Source organism: Lontra canadensis, unplaced genomic scaffold (assembly GCF_010015895.1).
Source record: "Lontra canadensis isolate GAN:19392208 unplaced genomic scaffold, GSC_riverotter_1.0 scaffold5, whole genome shotgun sequence".
NCBI lineage: Eukaryota > Metazoa > Chordata > Mammalia > Carnivora > Mustelidae > Lontra > Lontra canadensis.
Window position 1 is genome coordinate 13,462,910 of NW_022630999.1, and position 21,559 is coordinate 13,484,468.

The window sequence follows — 21,559 nt, forward strand, 5'->3', positions numbered from 1 at the left end:
ACAGAGGTATTTATAATATTTTTTATTATCCTTTTAATGACTATGGTATCAATAGTGATGACACTCCCTTTTGTTTTTGATATTGGTAATTTTTGTCTTGTGTCTTTTTTCTTGGTTAGCCTGGCCAGAGATTTATCACTTCCTCTGATCTTTTCAAAGAACAGGTTATAGTTTTGTTGATTTTTCTTTACCAATTTCCTGTTTACAGTTCATTGATTTCTGCTGTAACTTTTATTATTTTTTTCTTCTGCTTGCCTTAGGTTTATATTGTACTTTTCTATAGTTTCCTTTGGTAGAACCTTGGATTTTTGAATTTAGACTTTTTCTTTTCTAATGTATGTATTAATGCTGAGTTTCTAAACACTGCATTTGCTGCATCCAGCAGATTTTGAAAAGCTGTATTTTCATTTTCATTTAGTTCAGAATATTTTAAAATTGCTTTGAGGCTTCATTTGACTCAGTTTCTTTAGAAGTATTTTGTTTAATCTCCAAAGAATTGGGAATTTTCCAGTTTTCCGTTACTGGTTTCTAGTTTAATTCCACTATTGACTAAGAGCGTACATTCTATGATTTCTGTTCTTTTATTTATTTATTTATTTATTTAACAATTTTTAAAAGGATTTTATTTATTTATTTGAGACAGAGAGAAAGAGAGAGAAAGAGCATGAACAGGGCGAGAGGCAGACGGAGAGGGAGAAGCAGACACCCCACCGAGCCAGGAGCCAGATGTGGGATCATGACCTGAGCCCAAGGCAGACGCTTAACCATCTGAGCCACCCAGTTGCCCCTATTTATGTATTTTTTAAAAGATTTTTATTTACTTGTCAGAGAGAGAGAGAGAGAGAGAATGCGCGCACAAGCAGAGGGAGAAACAGGCTCCTTGCTGAGCAAGGAACCTGAAGCGCAGTACTAGATCCCAGAATCCCTGGGATCATGACCTAAGCCAAAGGCGGACACTTAACCATCTGAGCCACCCAGGCGCCCTGATTTCTGTTCTTTTAAATTTGTTAAGGTGTGTTTTATGGCTCAGAATGTGACCTATTTTTATTTCAACTATATCTTTACTGATGTTCTTCTGTTGGCTGGCTGTGTCAGTTACTACTAGTACAGATTACTTGAAAATAAATTTTTTTTTTTTTTTTAAAGAAGAGTGTTAAAGTCTCCCAACTATAATAATGAATTTGACTTTCTTCTTGTAGCTCTTTTGATTTTTGCCCCACATATTTTGACCTTCTTTTGTTGGGCATTTATACCTTAAGGGTTGTTAATGTCTTCTTCAAGAATTGACCCCTTTCTCAGGATGTAAATGCCCCTTTTTATTCCTGATAATTTTTTAAAAGTGATCTCTACACCCACCGTGGGGTTCAAATTCATGATCCTGACCAAGATCAAGAGTCATTTTCTCTACCGAGTTAACCAGCCAGGTGCCTCTAATCTTGATAATTTTCCTTGTGAAATTTAGTTTTCCTGAGATTAATATTATTATTGCAGTAAGATTTGATTACCATTACCATGTTATATCTTTCTCCATCTCTTCACCTTCAATCTGTGTCTCTGTATTTAAAATGGGTTTCTCTTAGGCAACATACAGTTCAGTTTTTGCTTTTTTAATCCACTCTGACACGCATTCTCTTTCAGTTGGTGTATAGTTGGTATTATTATGTACCGTGTATATATATATCCCCTGCTCTCTTTCTCCCTTTTTTAGGTGATTTTTGCCTTGTTTTCTGAGAGTCCTTTATATATTCTAGATATTAGTGGTTTAACCACTATGTGGGTTGTACTCTTCATATCTGATATTTCCTCTAGTTTGTAGTACCCTTTGTTGTTCAGAAGTTATTTTGCTTTCACAGTTTGTGGGTATTGTGCTTTGTGTCTTGGTTGAGAAAACTTTTCCATACAAATGTTATTTTAAAAAACCCTTTTATTTTAGTAATTTATACACAACACAGTGTGTGTGTGTGTGTGTGTGTGTGTGTGTCCATCTGGAGCTCTTTGGTAGATGGTATAACTATTTTATAACTGGATTTAAACATTTTTCTTCCATGAAAGGCTAGCCAGCCGTTTCCGTATTACTTATTAAATAGTCCATCCTTTCACCACGAATGTGAAATTGTACTTTTATTATATAATAGATTTACAAATCTACATTATCTGTTTTGGTACTATGATCTGTACTTTTTCTTACCTGTGTGTCGGTGCCTGTATTAATACATTTTTTAATTATTGTAGCATATTAGTTGGAAAGATCCTGCTTTCTAGTTCTTTTTCAAAATATTCTTGGTTATTTTTGTGAATTTTTTCTTCTCAATGATAATTAACTAATTTACATTAGTAATTGACATTTTTACAGTAAATTTGCTTCCAGTTATTTACAAGACATTCTGAAGTACAGCAACTCAGTTTCTGCCCTTAAGGCATTCCAAACCAGTAGTTATTTTTTCTTGGCCAGTATACTCAATGATTTGACCTTTGTAAAAGTGAACTTTTCATATATTCATTGTGTTTTGTAATGTAATTGCTATCATCAGTATGACATCTATTTTCTTACTCCCTTTATTTTCACCTCAATTCTGTTTATTTTGATAACCTGTTATTACAAACATGGGTAGATTAGTTTCTCCTTTTCTTTACATTTTCCGTCATGCCCTCCAATTTCTTCATTATCACCCTCCAAAACATTGCCCACATTCTCCTTTTACTCCTCAATTTCATTCCAAAGTCTGTTATGTAATCATAATTATCCCTCTTACGCCTCTTGCACAAATCTTTCCTTCATCTGTTGGATGACACTCAAAGGATTAGTTTTAAGTTTTTGGCCTGAGTTGTGTGCAGAGACACAACTGCTATTAGTCCATGCTACAAGTTCCTCCTGGCTCAGAAGAATGGGGAAAAGGATATCCATGAACAGGAGTCCTATAGGTAAAGATTAGAAATTTTGTGATAAATCTGAATTAGAATCAGGGAACTTGTTCGTGAATAGATTATAAGTTAATTGTTATTTCTACTGAACTTAACCAAAGTATTTTGTAACACCCTTTCCTTTCACTCCATATATTTTCACAGAATATTAAAATGGTCCCTTGGAGGCACCTGGGTGGCTCAGTCAGTTAAGCGTCTGCCTTCAGCTTGGGTCTTGATCCCAGTACCCTGGGATTGAGCTCCCACATTGGGCTCCTTGCTCAGCAGGGAGACTGCTTTTCCCTTTCACTCTGCCTGCTACTCCCCCTGCTTGTGCGCTCTCTCTCTCTCTCTCTCTGGGTCAAATAAATAAATAAATAAAATCTTTAAAAATTAGTAAATAAAATGGTCCCTTGGCCCCCCCATCTCTATTTTTTCCATTAGCAATTACTTCTTTCTTGCGTCTGTCTAGTGAGTACAGTATTATGACAGTTTAAGTTTTCTCTATTGATTCAAGATCTTGAAAAGCTTCAAGATCATTAACTTGAAGGTGATTGACCCAAATGCCAGCATATTTTAAGGCTGAGATAATTATTGTGACATGGAGAATGTGCGTATGTTTTTATTTTAATATTTCAGTTAGAACTCTTAGTAATATTTTCTTGTGGTTTAACACTTCTCTGTGGAACTAAACACTTTCTGATTTAATGGGAATTTGGATTATAATTCAATGTCCAATAAATTGACAACAGATACAATTGGTTTTAATCAAATGGTTGAGGATTAATTGATTCCTTAATAATTTCTATAGGATTAGGAATTTTACTTTGTAAATTGATCAGTTCATTTCTAGTCTTTTGAAGTTACTGGTTCAATTTGAATGTTTATAAAATCATCTTCAATTATTTGTAGGGATGTTTTTATTATCTATAGTTGGACACAGGCTACCCCAATATTCAGTTCCTTAAAACCATAGAAGTCATTTGTTTTGCTCACAGATCTGCATTTTGGGCAGTGTTTAGCAGGGAAGTTTGTCTCTGCTCCATGTAATGTCTGCTGGGATGGCTGAACTTGGGCTGGAGGATCATTCACATGCCTGGCAAAGCAATGTTAGTTACTGATTTCTCCTCATTTGGGTCTCTCTGTGGGGCACCTTGAACTTCCTCACAACTTGGTAGTTGGATTCCAAGAGTGAATATCCAAAGAAGCAGTGCTCTAAGTGACAGGAAATGGAAATTGCTAGTGTTTTAAGGCCTGAGCCTGGAAATACACATAGCCTCAGTTCTGTATTATATTGACCAGGCAGTCAGAGCGCTCAGATTCTAAGAATAGGGGACCTGCAGCTCTTGATAGGAGGGATGAGTGTCAGAAAAATCTGGAGCTATGTTTCAAACTGCTACAAGTGATACGGGAATTTTATTTTTCTTAGTTGATAAAGTTAGTTTGCTTCAAAGGGAGAATAGTGTTAGTACTTTGAATCAGTACTATTTATTCTTATTCAGACACTGTTTTCCATTGCAAATGGTTTCTTTTTATCTTTTCATCATTAAGACTTTTTGAAGAGTGTATTTTGAAGTAATAAAAACAGTATTTGCAAATGTAAATGAGGAAAATTATAAAATGCCAATCAAAGAAGTCAAGGATCCTAATATATATAGACAGGAAGACTCAGTATTATTAAGATGCCAGTTCTCCCCAACTTAATTAGTAGATTCAACACAGTCTCAGTCAGAACCTCAGCAAGCTCCTTTGTGGTATCAAGATTAACTGATTCTAAGGTATATAGAAAGGCAAAAGACTCCAAATACTCAATGTAATAGTGGAGAAGAATAACAAAGTCAGAGCAATGGTACTGACTTTACTTCGTAGCTAAAGTAATCAAGACAGTGTAGAATTGGTGAAGAACAGAAAAATAGATCAATAGAACATAACCAAGAGCTCAGAAATAGATTACTCAGATAAAGTCAACTGATCTGTCTTTGAGATAGAAGCAACAGCAGTCCAATGGAGAAAAGATAATCTTTTCATTAAGTGGAACTGGAATATATCCACAAGCAAAAAAATGAATTTATACACTGCCCTTACACCTTTCACAAAAATTTACTCAAAATGGATCATAAACCTAAATGTAAGAAGCAAAACTATCAAGCTTCTAGAAAAGCGCATAAAACTCCAGGTATCTCGGTTTGCTTCTGAGTTTTGAGATACAGCACCAAAAGCAAAATCCACAAAGGAAAAAATGTATGAGTTGGACTTCATGAAAATTAAAAGCTTCTGCTCTGTGGATGGTACTTAAAGACCGTGGAAAGACAAGCACAGACTGGAAGAAGATATTTGCAAAACGCATATCTGATGAAGAACTTGTATCTACAACATATAAAGAACTCTTCCTACTCAACAAGAAAACAACCCAGTTAAAAAATGGGCAAAAGATCTGAATAGACACTTCACCAAAGATGATATGCAGATGGAAAATAAGCACATGAAAAGGTGTTTCACAGCATATTTCATCAGGAAATTAAAAACTCAAACAATGAGATGCCACTACACACCTATTAGAATGGCTAAAATCCAAAAAACCAACAACACCAAAAACAAGCATGTGGAGCTGCAAGGAGTCTGACTCATGCTTTTGTGGGAACACAAGTGGTACTGCCACTTTGGAACACAGTTTGGCGGTTTCTTAAATCTAGACATGGTCTTAACATATGATCCAGCAATTGTGCTATTAGGTAGTTATCAAAATGAGTTGCAAACTTATGTCCCCACAGAAACGTGCACATGAATGTCATTACTAGAAATAACCTTAATGTCCATCAATAGATGAACGGATAAACAAATGTGGTATATATATTTTTCAAAGTTTTAAAGCCTTAGGGTTTTAAAGAAAAATAGATTGAGTTATTATTATATAGCATTTCCAAAAGGGATTGTTAAAGTGGAACTATACTTTATTCCAGTTATTAGAATCACAGAGTCTCATCACTAAAAGAAACTTGAGAGCAACAAGTCCTCACTTTGCAAATTTACAAAGAAGGAAATTGAGGTGCAGAAAGGTTAAATGATTTGCTCATAGAAATAGTAGGTACTAAAACCAGAGTTAGAAATAAGACCTCTTGGGGTGCCTGGGTGGCTTAGTCGTTAAGCGTCTGCCTTCGGCTTGGGTCATGATCCCAGAGTCCTGGAATCGAGCCCCTGTGTCTAGCTCCCTAATCGGCGGGAGGCCTGCTTCTCCCTCTCCACTCCCCCTGTGTGTGTTCCCTCTTTCGCTGTGTCTCTCTCTGTCAAATAACAAATAAAATCTTTAAAAAAAAAAAAAATCTCTTATTTTCTATTTCCAGGGTATCTTATTTTCTTATGGGAAACTTGTACCAAAAAACTAAATATAGTAAACAGCTTGCTCAGTAATCATCACAGCCCTCATAGTTTATCCTTTGGGCTCAGAATTTAAGTTGACTCTTAAGAAACCTGGAAATGTGAAAAGGCCAATTAAGACAACAGGTGGGTAGACAGAAAGGCAAGTTCATGAGGCAAATAAAATTTCTAATTTCTCAAAAATAGGTACCAAATAGCAAAGTTAAAATTACTACTTATTTACTAGTAATTATATATTCATCATTCCTACACGTATACTTTTTTAAGTGTTGTGATACATTGCCCAATAACATAAGATTATTTATATTTTGGCAGTTTTTGCCTTTGGCTCTTGGGAATTTGTGCTATTAGGACCATGGGTTTACAAATACCTATTTGAGTCTCTGTGCTCTCTGCTGACCAGGGAACCCGATGTGGGGCCCGATCCCAGGACACTGGGATCATGACCCGAGCGGAAGGCAGCTGCTTATCTGTCTGAGCCACCCAGGCACCCTGAGTCCCTGTTTTTACTTCTTTTGGGTATATATTGAGAAGTGAAATTGCTGAATCGTGGTAATTCTATGTTTAATTTTCTTAGGAACTTAGGAAAGCCATACTGTTTTCCATAGTGACTACATGATTTTCATTCCCATCAGCAAGGTACTGTGTTCTGGTTCTTTATATCCCACCAACACTTATTTTTTTGAAAACCATCCAAATAGGTATGAAGTGATATCTTATTGTGGTTTTGATTTACATTTCCCTAATGATTAGTAATGTTGAGCATCTCTTGCTACTGGCTAATTATATATAGATCTTTGGATAAATGTCATTCAAGTCCTTTTCCATCCTTTTCCCAGTTTTATTTTATTTTTCAAAGATTTTATTTATTTATTTACAGACAGAGATCACAAGTAGGCAGAGAGGCAGGCAAAGAGAGAGGGGGAAGCAGGCTCCCCGCGGAGCAGAGAGCCCAATGCAGGACCCGATCCCAGGACCCTGGGATCATGACATGAGCCGAAGGCAGAGGCCTTAACTCACTTAGCCACCCAGGAGCCCCCTAGGTTTTATTTCTTGTTTAATGTTTTTATACTCTTATATTATTAAAAAACGCTTTATTTACTGCTGCCAATTTACTGATGTAACATTCTTTAAAGGCTAATCAGCAAATAGATATTTGCTATATAATTTACATTTAATCTAAAATTAACCGTAGCTTATATTTTATAAGTCTAATTAATTAAATTTACTATGTTTGTAATTGACTCTAGATCTCTGTTGCTACCTTAACTGTTTATAATTGGAGGAAAGTTTTTCCCTACATCTGATTTTTGATTTTTTAAAAAAATAATTGCTGTTTTGGGATGCTTGGATGGCTTAGTCAGGGCTTGGGTCATGATCCCAGGGTCCTGCGATCCGGTCCTGCCTCTGGCTCCTTGCCGAGCAGCGAGCCCAGTGCTGGGCTCTATCCCAGGACCCTGGTATCATGATCTGAGCCCAAGGCAGACGCCCAATGACTGAGCCACCCAGGTGCCCCTTTAAAGTTTTTTCTTACAAAATGTTTTAATTGTGATTTTTAGTTCTTTCTGGTAGGATTGTTTTACTTAACATCTTTTGTCACTTTTTTCTTATTCTTTTATATATAGTCTGATGAAAATATGAGATGATTTTTTTTGTCTGTGTATTTGTTTATAAAAGTTCTCTGTTTCCAGAAAGTGATATATAGCTTCATTCTTATGGTTAGTTGGAGATAAATCTAAAATTTTAAAAATACATCCTTATATATGCTTTAAAAAATTTGTTTTAAGTTATGACTAGTATACAGTAAGATTTTATTACACAGTTTAAGAGAAAATTGTTTAAATAAAAATCACTGTGTAATCTGAAGTTACACAGTTCGTGGATTATAGAGTTTTAATCTGTGTAGAATAATTTGCAGTTTTGATCTAGCACTTCTCTTCATTAGAGGAACTCTGCAGCTTCATTTTCTTGACATGTATCTACGTTTTTGAGTATTTCCAGTATTTCAAATTTTCCTGAGTTCTCTTATCATTGCCTAATTTTTTTCTTATAATACATGGATTTGGTTAAGAGTATTCAGAATGTTTTTATTGTCATGTTACTGGTCTTAATGATTTCAATAGTAAATAGATTTTTAAAAGAGCTAATGATTCTCCTTTAATACAACAACCAACACATGTATTTTAACTATTTGTGTAAATAATTTAAAATAATTTCCATGTAGATGTATTTTGTGTATATGTATTTCTTAGAAGGGTATTCAAAGTAATAAGGAATTAGGGGCGCCTGGGTGGCTCAGTTGTTAAGTGTCTGCCTTTGGCTCAGGTCATGATCCCAGGATCCTGGGATTGAGCCCTGTGTCTGGCCCCTACTCAGGGGAAAGCCTTCTTCTCCCTCTCCCACTCCCCTTGCTTGTGTTCCCTCTCTCTCTCTGTCACTCTCTCTCTCTGTGTCAAATAAATAAAATCTTACAAGTAATAAGGCTTTACATTAATTTTGGGAAATAACTTACAGATTTTTTTAAAAATATATATTCATAAAACAAAAGAGCCTTTGTATTATCGTTATCTTTAAATTACACTATTGGTAGGTAGATTTTCTATAAAGCTGTGTACACCATAGCTGTTGAAAGTTGAACTTTTACATGAAGTTTTTGCATTAGAACTTGGGGCACCTGGGTGACTCAGTTGGTTAAGTGTCTGCCTTTGGCTCAGGTCTTGATCCTAGGATCCTGGGTTTGGTCTCCCTCTGCCCTTTCCCTTAGCTTGTGCTCGCTTTCTCTTTCTCTAATATAAATAAATAAAATCTTTAAAAGAAATAAAGAAGAAAGAACTTAATACTGTATATTCTGTTAGTTTTGAAATTTGAGTCATGATTGTATAAGCTAACTTTCAAAAGAGAAATCTACATAAGATGGCTTAATATTTTGGAAAATGTAAAATGTTAAATTTAATGATCAGCAACAGTACAGTATTGGTTAATATAGAGTACAGTGTATATATGAAGTAAAAATAAAAAAACCTGTTAGCTTTAAGTAATTTCTTTGGGATGAGGGTCAGACGATGCTAATATAAAGGAGCTAGCTTTGGTGCCCATTTTATTTCTGACTTAATATTTCTGTTTTAACTGTTTAAACTTTCTTCAGCTCTGTGAATGAGATACAGGACTAAACTAATAACATTAGTTAAGATGATCATAGAGGGTATCTGGGTGGCTCAGTCGTTAAGTGTCTGCCTTCAGCTCAGGTCATGATACCAGGGTGCTGGAATTGAATTCCGCCTCAGGCTCCCTACAGAGCATTCCTACTCCTACTCCCACTCCTACTCTACCTGCTTATGTTCCCTCTCTCTCTCTATCAAATAAATAAATAAAAATCTTTAAAAAATAAGATGATTATAGAAATCATTTCTATTTAAACTACTTTTGTTTTGAAATTAGAGTGAATTTTGAGCGTTGTGTGAAATTAAGAGTGTTAAGTGAAAATTAGTGTTTCAAATTAGAAACTTTGTTAACATTATATAATTTAGTTCTATGATATTTACTTTCAGCCGTGAAGTATATGATTGAGATTTTACTTTTTCTTTCTGATGTGGTCATTTAGGAATCAGCATTCTAGAAGGATTGATATAGCTTTGCATTTTTCATCATAATGGTGACAAACCAGCTACTGTACACTGACGGAGTTTGGTACTTGTCACTGACGGCTTTTCTGTGACAGAGAGTCTATAGACTGACATAAAGTGCAGCCTGTTGTGAACTCTTAAGTGAGTCTGCCAAAAACTCAGCAGACAGAACTAATTGGGAGAAAAAGGATTTCTGTGCCCTCTTCTCTTTCTTTCTATTCTTTTTTGTTTTATAAGACAGATATTGTTAAAGTAGCTCATTTATGTAAGATTTGTCTGCCTCTCTTTTCTCATTGCACAGATCATTTTTTAACTTACAGTCTTGCACTGCAGGTCATTAAGCACTTCCACATGGAGGCTGGCACAGGACCAAGCTCGAGACAGGCAACTCATAACAGTTGATGAAAAATTGGTAAGAATTTTCTATTATTACTTTGCTATGATTCTGCCTTCAGGGTTCTTTTTGTACAGTATCTTTTCAGAATGGTGTTTTGGGTTCTTCCAGGAGAGTGATTTGAATTTAAATTTCTAGATTGTATATAATAACAGAAAATATTCATCACAAAAAGATAATTTGTATTAAGCATTATACACAAATATTAAGTCATATGCAGATATTAACAGATTAAAATTACAAAAACCTTCATTTTTGTGGTGTTTATAAGTAGCAATCAGAACATTTTAAATTAATGTATATGAATTGAACATGAATATAAATATAAATGAATATGTATAGTTTTTTATTTTCTTACTATACTGCTGTTTAATTAAGTTGTAAGACACTTACCAGGTAGTACCTAAACTTAAGTATGTTTTTATGAAACTAATTATTGTTGTTGTTACTGTATGTGTATATGTGTATGTACACACACATTACATTTCTATATTATGCATGAGAGATTACAACTAGCAACAAATAAATAATTTTCTATTGATTAGCAGATAGAATTATGGTACCATCACTTAAAAATTTTTTCTATGTGTGATGTTACTTTAAATGCAACTTATTATTTATGCTTACATAGTAAAATAGCATAAATTTTGTAATATCTAAGACTTGTAAAAAAATATGTAATAGTGTAAGTGTGCTTCCATTTTTTATCTGGTTTATCATTATCAAATGTATGGGTGTGTTTCTTAAATACTCTTCATCCATTTATACATTCTTTTATCTCTCTATTTTGACTGCAAGCATAGTTTAAATAATAGGTCACACTTAAAGATATAAACACTGTTTATACCACTAAAGATATAAATAGATAAGTAAACAGAGAATGGATAGGTAGTTTGGAAAACTCTGATCTTATGCTTAGGGCTGGTTAGTTTTATCTTTAAACTGCCTCTTAGTTCTGCTTGCTGACATTGCTGTCATCCTAGTTTAGGCTGCTACCATCATCTTTCACCTATTGCTGCAGTAGTTTTTAAATTGATCTTTATAGATACTTTAATCTTCCTTTAATTCATTTTCCAAAGGATAAACAGGATAGTTATTTAAACGCTGGTTTTGTCACTTCTTGTGTAAGAACTGTAGGTTTTCTTACTGACCTAAAAGTAAACTTTAAAATCCCTGAATGGTTTTCAAGGTCTTACCTGATTCAAGTCCTGCCTTCCTTCCCAGGTTTATCTTGTACTGCTGTGTTTTATACACTGTGCTCCAGCCACACCAAGCCTGGAACTTGCTGTTCCTTTCCCTGCTTCAGAGCATTCGCATTCCAGTCTACTCTACCGGGATGCTGTTCACCAATCCCCTAGTTCTTATCCAGGGACCGTCTGCCTGCTCTTCACGTATTAATCAGACACGACTTGCTTAGTCAAGTATAAAAGAAGTGAGATGGTATGTGTGTAAGAGGAGGATGATTTACACATGCCATATGTTCATTAATTAATGAGGGTACTATTTTAATTTTTCCAGTGACCATTTTTAAACCCCAAGAGGTTGCCTTCTTGTTTTAATATTGTGGGGTTCACTCTTCATAAGATTTCCAAGTTCTGTAGAGTTTATTAGTAATGGTTCTAAGTTCTCTTCTTTCTAGTTTGAAGAATAAGTGAGGTAGCAGTCTGTTGCTCTAAACAAGATGCTGTGAGTCTTACCAGAGAGGTAAACAGACTGCTTTGAGTTTTGTTGTTTTCTTATTAAATCAGTTGCATACTTTCAATGAATTTTGTTGCCCTGTATAGATTTTTCCCAGCTTTGTTATGTCTTTCTTGAAGTGTATTAGTCAAAATGTCTATTCCAGCTGAAATCAATTCAGGTCTTACTTATAAATTATTCATGGTTACTGAAGTAATATTTAAACAGGTAACTGAAACCCATAGGTAATTTTCAAACATGAGTTTTAGCCATTCATTTAGGTTTATATTAAAATGCAAATATTAAATAGTCAAATAGGTAACATAATGTTGATAGGGGTTTCGGGTCTTCTTGTTCCCACATACTACCTACTGGATGAAAGGTTGAGTTGATAGCATAATGACAAGACAATTGGCTGAAGATATTTCCAGAAATATTAAGTAATTGGAGTTGATTATATTTGCATTTTGAACAAGAATTATTCTAAAAATACGTAGTAGCCCCCCTCACCCTTATCCACAGGGGATGCATTCCAAGACCCCCAGTGGATGCCTGAAGGCACAGATAGTACCAAACTCTGTATATGCTATGTTTTATCTATACATGCATACCTATGATAAAGTTTAATTTATAAATTAAGCACAGTAAGAGATTAACAATAATAATAGAATAATTATAACTGTATACCCTAATATAAGTTATGTGAATGTGGTCTCTCAAAATTTCTTACTGGACTGTACTCACCCTTCTCGTGATGCTGTGAGATAATAGAATGCCTCCATGATAAGATGAAGTCAGGTGAATGATGTAGGCATTGTGACATAGTGTTAGGCTACTATTGACCTTCAGATAGCTATGTTAGGAGAATCATTAGCTACCAGACCATGGTTGACTGTGGGTAACTGAAACTATAGAAAGTGAAACCGTGGATGGGGACTGAGATTTGGAAAGATAATTTAATCTTCTGTTCTTTTTTATTAGACTGAGCACCTGGCTCTCAAACTTCTGTTTAAAAATTTCCAGTTAACTTGTTCTCATTTCTTTTGAGGCTACTCTTTATATTACTTACCAGCCATAATTATTAGAAAGCTATTTCTTACTGAGAAAAAAAAAGTCTTTTCAACAAATGAAGATGGAACAATTGTATATCCAAATGCAAGACAAAACAAAAACCCTTCATCCATACTTTGTACCATATGCAAAAATTAACTCAAAGTTCTAAATGTAAACTCAGAGTTGTAAATGTAAAACTAAGAAGTATAAGACTGGTAGAAGAGAATGTAGGATAGACTCTTTGTAATTTTGGGTTAGACATATATTTTATTTTACTATTTTTTTCCCAAGATTTTATTTATTTATTTGAGAGAGAGAGAGAGTGGAGTGAGTGAGAGAGAGTACAAGCTGGAGGAGGGACAGAGAGAGAGGAAGAAGCAGACTCCCCACTAAGCAGGGAGCCCAACGTGGGGCTCGATTCCAGAATCCTGGGATCATGGCCAATGCTTAACTAGCTGAGCCATCCAGGTGCCCCCTAGACATATATTTTTAGATACAAACCAAAGTACAATCCATTTTTTAAGAAACTATAAAGTTGAGGGGTGCCTGGGTGGCTCAGCTGGTTAACTGTCTGACTCTTGATCTCAGCTCAGTTCTTGATATCAGGGTCATGAGTTCAAGACCCACATTGGGCTCCATGCTGGGCGTGGAGCCTACTTTAAAAAAAAAAATTAAAAAGTTGGGTTTCCTTACAGTCAGAAATTTCTACTCTTTGAGATTGTTAAGAGAATGAAAAGACAAAGGCACAGATTAGGAGAAAATATTTACAAAACACTTATCTGATAAAGGAGTTGTATCCAGAAAGTCAACAACATTTAAAACTAAATAGTATGATTTTAACTCAAATAAAAATGAGCACTTTACTCAGGAAATATTTAGATGGCAAATGAGCATATGAAAAGATGCTCAACATCATTAGTGATTATGGAAATGAATATTAAAACTACACTGAGATACTGCTACACATATATCTGAATGGCTTAAAAAACATTGACCATACCAAGTGCTAGCAAGGATGCAGACCCACTGAAACTCTCATACAGTGCTGGTGGGAATGCAAAATGACAGCCATTTTGGAATGGAGTGTGGTAGTTTATTATAGAGTTAAATGTATCCTTGCCATATGACCTAGCAGTCTCACTTCTCAGTATTTACTCAAGTGAAATGAAGTGAAATGAAATCTTATGTTCACACAAAATCCTGCACGTGCATGTTTTTAACAGCTTTATTCATAATTCCAATAAGTGGAAACACCCCAGCTATACTTCAGTACCCCCATACAATAAACTTTTACTCAGAATTAATAACGAATCTGGATGAATCTCCGGTGCATATATTAAGTAAAAGAAACCAGACTCACAGGCTACCTACTGTGTGATTCCCTTTATTTGGCATTCTAGAGCTGGCAAAACTCTAGGAACAGAGAATTGATCCCTGTTGTCAAGGTCAGATGTAGGAAGCAGAATATTCAAAAAAGGGCATTAGGTAATTTGGTGGGGGTGATATAACTCTTCTATATCTTGATTATGTGTTCTTTTTTCAGAGCCTTATTTGGTTTTTGTTTGTTTTAAGATTTTATTTGTTTACTTGAGTGCTCCCGGGTGGCTCAGTCATTAGGTGCCCGCCTTCGACTCAGGTCATGATCCCAGGGTTCTGGGATCTAGCCCCATGTTAGGCTATCTGTTCTGCGGGGAGCCTGCTACTCTTCTCCTACTCCCCTTGCTTGTTTTCCCTCTTTCACTGTGTCTCTCTCTGTCAAATACATAAATAAAATCCTTAAAAAAATTATTTTTCTTTATTTACTTGAGAGAGAGAGAGCACAGAAGGAGGAGAAGCTGTTCCCTGCTGAGCAGGGAGCCCAATATGAGTCTTGATCCTAGGACCCTGGGAGCATGACCTGAGCTGAAGGCAGACCCTTAACTAACTGAGCCACCCAGGTTCCCTGCTAATCTGCTTCTTTATAACTAATATCCATTGACTCAAGGTTTGCCCTTTTATGTAGGGCATGCCATTTTTTCCCTACATGACAGCCTTCTGTATATTTGAAAACCGCTCTTTGGTCATTCTAACTTGGGGGTTCTCAAAGAATAGTCTGGGCAGGGGCGCCTGGGTGGCTCAGTGGGTTAAGCTTCTGCTTTCTGCTCAGGTCTTGATCTCAGAGTCCTGGGATCAAGGCCCACATCAGGCTCTCTGCTCAGCAGGGAGTCTGCTTCCCCCTCCCTCTCTGCCTGCCTCTGCCTACTTGTGATCTCTCTCTCTGTGTTAAATAAATAAATAAAATCTTAAAAAAAAAAAAAAAAGAATGGTCTGGGCAGGGTAGAGGTGGAGGGTGGCCCAAGACCCTCATTAAGAGTCCATAAATCAAACTATTTTTAAAATTATACAAAGATGTGTTGCCATTGACATTTAAGGTACAAAAACAATTTTGGCACATCTGTGCTGCTAGTCATTTTACTCTTCACTTTCTTGCATTCGTGATTTTAAAAAACCCAATTTCACTTAATGTCCTTGATGACAGCAAAAATTACTAATTTAAATAATTTCAGTGCTGCGTCACCATCTTTTTATGTCCCATGTAACAGAAGAGAAGTCATATACATAAAACACTTTTGCTGCATACTAAAGTACCACAGTTGTCTCAAGCAAAGCACCTATGTTATTGAGTTGCTGTTGCAAACTGAACTTAACCACATTTTTCATGGAACACCTTTTAAGTGAAAAAACAGTAACAGATGACAGACAAATGATGGTTATTCAATTTTCAGCACATGGCAGACATTTTCTCAAAAACTAACTTCAAGGAAGTATTGCCAATAGTAAACTGCAAACTTTCAAGTGAAAATAAGAATTTTTGTAGGTCTTGATTCTAGCACTTAATCAGATTGAGCTTGACATCTTTCTAATCCCCAAAGACTGTTTTAATAGGGTTGGTGGTGGTATTAATGACTGTGATTTTTTTAAATATTGTGTAATGAAATATGCTAACAATTGGAAGATGTGCATACCTCTATGAAATAGTCTTTTCCATATGACCAGTGTGTGATACTATAAAATCATGCATGGGTAAAAGTTTCATTTAAAGTGTAAGAAAGAACAATGAATTTAATGTAACTGGGTATGAAAATATTAAGGCTACTAAAACATTGCTCCCTTGGGGCACCTGGGTAGCTCAGTGGGTTAAAGCCTCTGCCTTCGGCTCAGGTCATGATCCTGGGGTCCTGGCATCAAGCCCCGCATCGGGCTCTCTGCTCAGCGGGGAGCTTGCTTCCTCCTCTCTCTCTCTGCCTGCCTCTCTGCCTACTTGTGATCTCTATTAAATAAATAAGTAAAATCTTTAAAAAAAAAATAAAATATTGCTCCCTTTTCTAATTACATATCTGAGGATGGATTTTCTTCATTTATTGAAACCAAGACAACTTAGCCCAACAGTTTGAATTCAGGAACAGATGTTAGAATTCATCTGTCTTTTATTAAGCTAGATATTAGAGAGTTTCAAAAATGCAAATCATTGCCACTCTTAGTTTTTGAAAATATAGTTATTTTTTATTATAATGTTATTTATGTAGATATATAATCAGTTTAAGTATATATTTACATTTTTCTCCATTTTAATTTCTTATGGTAAATATCTATAGAATATCTCATATAAATAAAACCTCATTGGGGTCTCAGTAATTTTTTTTTTTTTTAATTTTATTTATTTATTTGACAGACAGAGATCACAAGTAGGCAGAGAGGCAGGCAGAGAGAGAGGAGAAAGCAGGCTTCCTGCTGAGCAGAGAGCCCGATGAGGGGCTCGATCCCAGGACCCTGGGATCATGACCTGAGCCAAAGGCAGAGGCTTTAACCCACTGAGCCACCCAGGCGCCCCAAGGGGGTCTCAGTAATTTTTAAGCTATGTAAAGGAGTCCTGGGGCCAAAGTGTTTGATAATCATTATCCTAAGCCTTCTCTTTTCTGGGTTAAACATCCTCAGGGCTTTGATTCATTACACATGAGTTCCAATTAATTCATCATCTTGATTATTTTCCAGTTTTATTGAATCCCTTTTAAATGTTGTTGCCAGGATTTCTTACGATACTCCAGACTTATGGTGCAGGGTATGGCAGGGATTATTGCCTCTATTCCTTTTAATCTCAGCAGTTCTAGTAAAACACCTTAAAATTTAGGTTCTCATACTGCTTTCTCAGTGTGGATTTCAGGAAGAGCTAAAACCTCGGATCCTTTCTTATTTGTACTGTTACCAAATCATGTTTCATTTCTTTCATCTTAAATATATGCTGTTTTTATTTTTAACTGTTATTCTTAGATTAGCTCAAACAGCATGTTAATCAAATGAAGCTTAATTTTTTTTTTCTTTTTCTTTCTTTCTTTCTTTTTTTTTTTTTTTTTGCTATCACATCTGACAGGCCGAATTTAATAAAACGTTTTATTCTGGGCATCAGTTGTATATTGACAACATATTTTCTGGTTTCTTTTTAAGACATAGAATGTAGAAGGGATAAATCTGCCTGGCATTTTCTTTTTTTTTTTTTTTTAAAGATTTTATCTATTTGACAGACAGATCACAAATAGGCAGAGAGGCAGGCAGAGAGGGAGGGAGGAAGCAGGCTCCCTGCTGAGCAGAGAGCCCGATGTGGGGCTCCATCCCAGGACCTGGGATCATGACCCGAGCTGAAGGCAGAGGCTTTAACCCACTGAGCCACCCAGGCGCCCCTGCCTGGCATTTTCTGTTGTAAAGAGTAAGTTCCCTAATTTTAGAACTGTATACAGTGTTGACATAACTAGAAAACAAATCTTCAGAGAATAAAATCGTATTTCCTGGATTACTGTTAATAATACTTTTTTTTGGTCAGAGCACATGGTAGATTTCTAATTGGTCAGTCTTTTTTTTTGTTTGTTTTTTTAAGATTTTATTTATTTGACAGAAGGAGAGAGATCACAAGTAGGCAAAGAGACAGGCAGAGGGAGAAGGGGAAGCAGGCTCCCTGCTGAGCAGAGAGCTCCATGTGGGGCTTGATCCCAGGACCCTGAGACCATGACTGAAGGCAGAGACTTAACCCACTGAGCCACCCAGGTGGCCCTCTAATTGGTCAGTCTTAAGAATGTCTTCTCTTGTGCATAAGCTCTCTTTTTCATTTACTAATAAATGAACTAGTAAAATTTTAAATACCAAAAGGAGTAGATGACAGCATTTTAAAATAATCTTGTCCATTTATGTAGAAGCACAGTGTTAAAAAAAAAAAAAAAGCTTTTCGTGGGTTGCACCATTATTATTTCCAAGTATGAGATACTTCCTAAGAATAATAAGTAAAGCTTACAAATGGTTTTTTGGCCCTTAGTTTTTGTTGTAGGAGTTGCTGTGCCATGGAGGTTGGGTAAAAAATGTTCTTGCATCTGTGCTTTATTAAGAGAGTAACTTTTCGGGGCACCTGGGTGGCTCAGTGGGTTAAAGCCTCTGCCTTCGGCTCAGGTCATGATCTCAGGGTCTTGGGATGGAGCCCCCGCATTGGACTCTCTGCTCAGCGGGGAGCCTGCTTCCCTCTCACTCTCTGCCTGCCTCTCTGCCTACTTGTGATCTCTGTCAAATAAATAAATAAACTCTTTAAAAAAAAAAAAAGTAACTTTTCTTCTTTTATGCCACCTTCCTTCATCTCCTTTCAATGTATTTGTTGGAAACCCAAGTCCCATGAAATGTTGTCTTTCTGTATTCACTTGGACTACAAAAAGAAGTTAAATTTTCAGTACTCTTTAAAGATTTTTTGTAGATGTTCCCCCATAGAACAACCAAAACATACATTAAACCTCCATAGGTACATTTTCGATTTGTTTTGTTTGTTTTTAATCATTTTTATTACCTCTTTAAAATAACACTCCTGTTTGTCACAGTTATATATTAACTATACACAAAAGTAGAAAAATACCCTTATAATATATAAGAATTATTTCAATTTATTAATAAAAAATATAAAATGAGCTTTAATAACTTGAACATTAGTATATCCTGTAAAATTATGTTGGCTGCCATATTTTCTTCATTTTTCATTTATTTATTCAGTAAACATTTATTGGGCACTTGTGTGTGCTAGGTATATGTGTAAATTTGAACGGCTTGTTTTCGTTTAGGTGCTTAGTTACTTTATTTGAAACCTATTACGTACCACCTGTTTTAAATCTTACAAAAAAAGTATTATGGTTATCCATGCATCCTCAACACAAATGCATATGAAAAAGGAAACTTTATTGAGCAGTTTATAATACAGCTCAGGTTGATTGAGGGGGAGGGATGAGTATTGTTTCTAAGCTTTTTCTTGAGAAATTGCAGTATACACTATTAATGTAAAATCCTAAAACATATTTTGGACATTTTAAGTAGTCTGTATTTATATCTTTAAAAATAAGGTGTGCATGTAAAATAGAATCAGTGTTCTGAATGTTACCAATTTGTTATTTTACTACTTGCCGGTTTCTTCCAAAGAGCAGTAACACAGCAGTTAAAGCTTTGTTTCTTTCTGATAATTTGCTGTATATAATTGCTGTTTGATTAAATACATGGTATTAGTAGCTCAGTCAGTCAACTGGGTGATAGTATTGCTGTTTTAGAATGTGAGCAGCAAAAGTTATTTAACAGAATTTTTTTGTCACTTTAATAGGTTTTAAAATTTTTTCAATACTTGAACTTGCTCTAAGAAATTTGTGAAAATGAATAATGTTTGCAAGCCTTCAGAAAATGAAACAATCATGTTTGCTACACAAGTATTTGTTTTATGTTGTTTTTGCTTCCTAACATATTAAAAGTTTATAGGTGAAAACTTTCATAAATCTGCAAACTTGAAATAAAAAGCAGTCATTAAGAAGTGACCAGCACGAAAAGATAAACCTAAGTTAAAGGCTTGGATTTGCTTTGACTGCTTGCTTTTTTGGTGGGGTGGGGGGTCAGTTTTCTTTTGGTGAGATTACTTCTGGTGCATGGCAGCGCTATCTCTGCTAGATTATTGGAAGGACTAGTGTCTGCAATTGGGGTTATACAGCCTTCCAGCATCTCAAGTGTCTGTTTTGTCTGGACTTTCCTCATGCAGCATTCTTGTGCAAAAATTTCAAGGCTTTAGTCTGGAGCACTGGGTCAAAGGATATGTCTCTTTGAAGGGTAGACAGGAGTTTTTATGTTTTATTCACTAAGTAGTATTTCATTTTACATCAAAGAATAGCAGTCTTTGAGAACCTTCCATGGTGGCAGTTTCGCATTTGGGGTTTTTTTCTTTAAGACTTTCACTAAATATGGAATGTTTCTTCGTGTTTTTCAGTCTACAGATGCTTATTTATAATCTTGTATTTAGATGAGACTATTAAAAAGAGAAAAAGCATTGACTAAATGTAAATGTTAGTTTTCAATATAGTTTTATGTTTTAAAAACAACTATAGTTTTTGTTTTTTTTTACAATGTACTTCTCTCTGTGGTTTTATTCTACCCATTAGTTACTAAAAAAATTGTTGAATAGCCTTTAAAATTGTAGCAATACTATTGGTTAAAATTCTAAAGAAGTAATGACTGATGATTTTGGAAGTGTAAATTTTATAGTGAAATGGCCATTCTTTAATTGGCCTTTTTTTCAGGCACTATTGTATGTGTGTGTGTTTGTCTGTATGTGTGTGTGTGTATGTGTGAGAAAGAGAGAGGGAGAGATGGAGAGAGACAGAGAGGAGGGAGACAGAAGAGATAGAGATTTTGGAAAATATCAAAAGCTATGAAGTAATGAACAATGTAAAGATTTGGTATGGCTTAGAAGTAAATGTTCTTCCTACACATTTGGGATAGGCTAATCAGTAAATGTATTTTTACCAATAATATTAATCACATAAGTGATTGCTTATATGTTTAGTTTATTAAATTAATATTCATATCGTATGACACATATACCTAAGCATATGGACTAATACTAAAATAGCTTATTTTTATGTTTATAGATGAAACATGCTCTTAATTTATCTAAATAGAGTAAATTAATCATTTGAAATAGAAGTATTTCTACTCTCATTAATACCATATTTGAATTTAAAACAACTTCAATTAACGCTTACGTTTAATATTGATTAGAACAAGTCAGATAATATTTTGTATAGTTATTTTAAATAAAATTATGTTAAGTACATAACTTCATTGTCTGAAACACACTCCCAATTAAGTTACTTTCACATATTTTCAAGTTATATAAAACTTGTACTTATTAAGTACTTACAGATGAAATAGCTGTTAATAGTATTTTTTATATGCGGACAGGAACCATTTAATTTAAAATAGAGAATGATCTTTCTATATTAAAATTGTTTAAGGAACAAAAGATCTTTCCTCTACAGTATTCAGCCATCTCTATTATCTGTGATTCTTCAGCAATTAAAGCAGATTTATTTTCCTCTTTGTTCCTACTTGGAATACTTGAACAATGCTGGAGAATTGAACTGACTGGACTGTTTTATCTTTCAAAAGATTTAAAGTTCTATGTACCAATTAGCAAAATACAGTAAAGGTTTAAACTGTT

The 21,559-nt window shown here is 35.0% G+C and overlaps 1 protein-coding gene across 2 annotated transcripts in view; it reads left to right on the forward strand.

Moving 5' to 3' along the window:
* Window positions 1-21,559, forward strand: part of NDUFS4 (NADH:ubiquinone oxidoreductase subunit S4) — a 110,953-nt gene that overhangs the window by 31,776 nt on the left and 57,618 nt on the right. For both annotated transcript variants that reach the window (XM_032851463.1, XM_032851462.1), the window contains exon 2: window positions 10,233-10,311. In XM_032851463.1, the coding sequence (XP_032707354.1) occupies window positions 10,233-10,311 (79 nt within the window). The remainder of the gene's footprint in view (window positions 1-10,232; window positions 10,312-21,559) is intronic.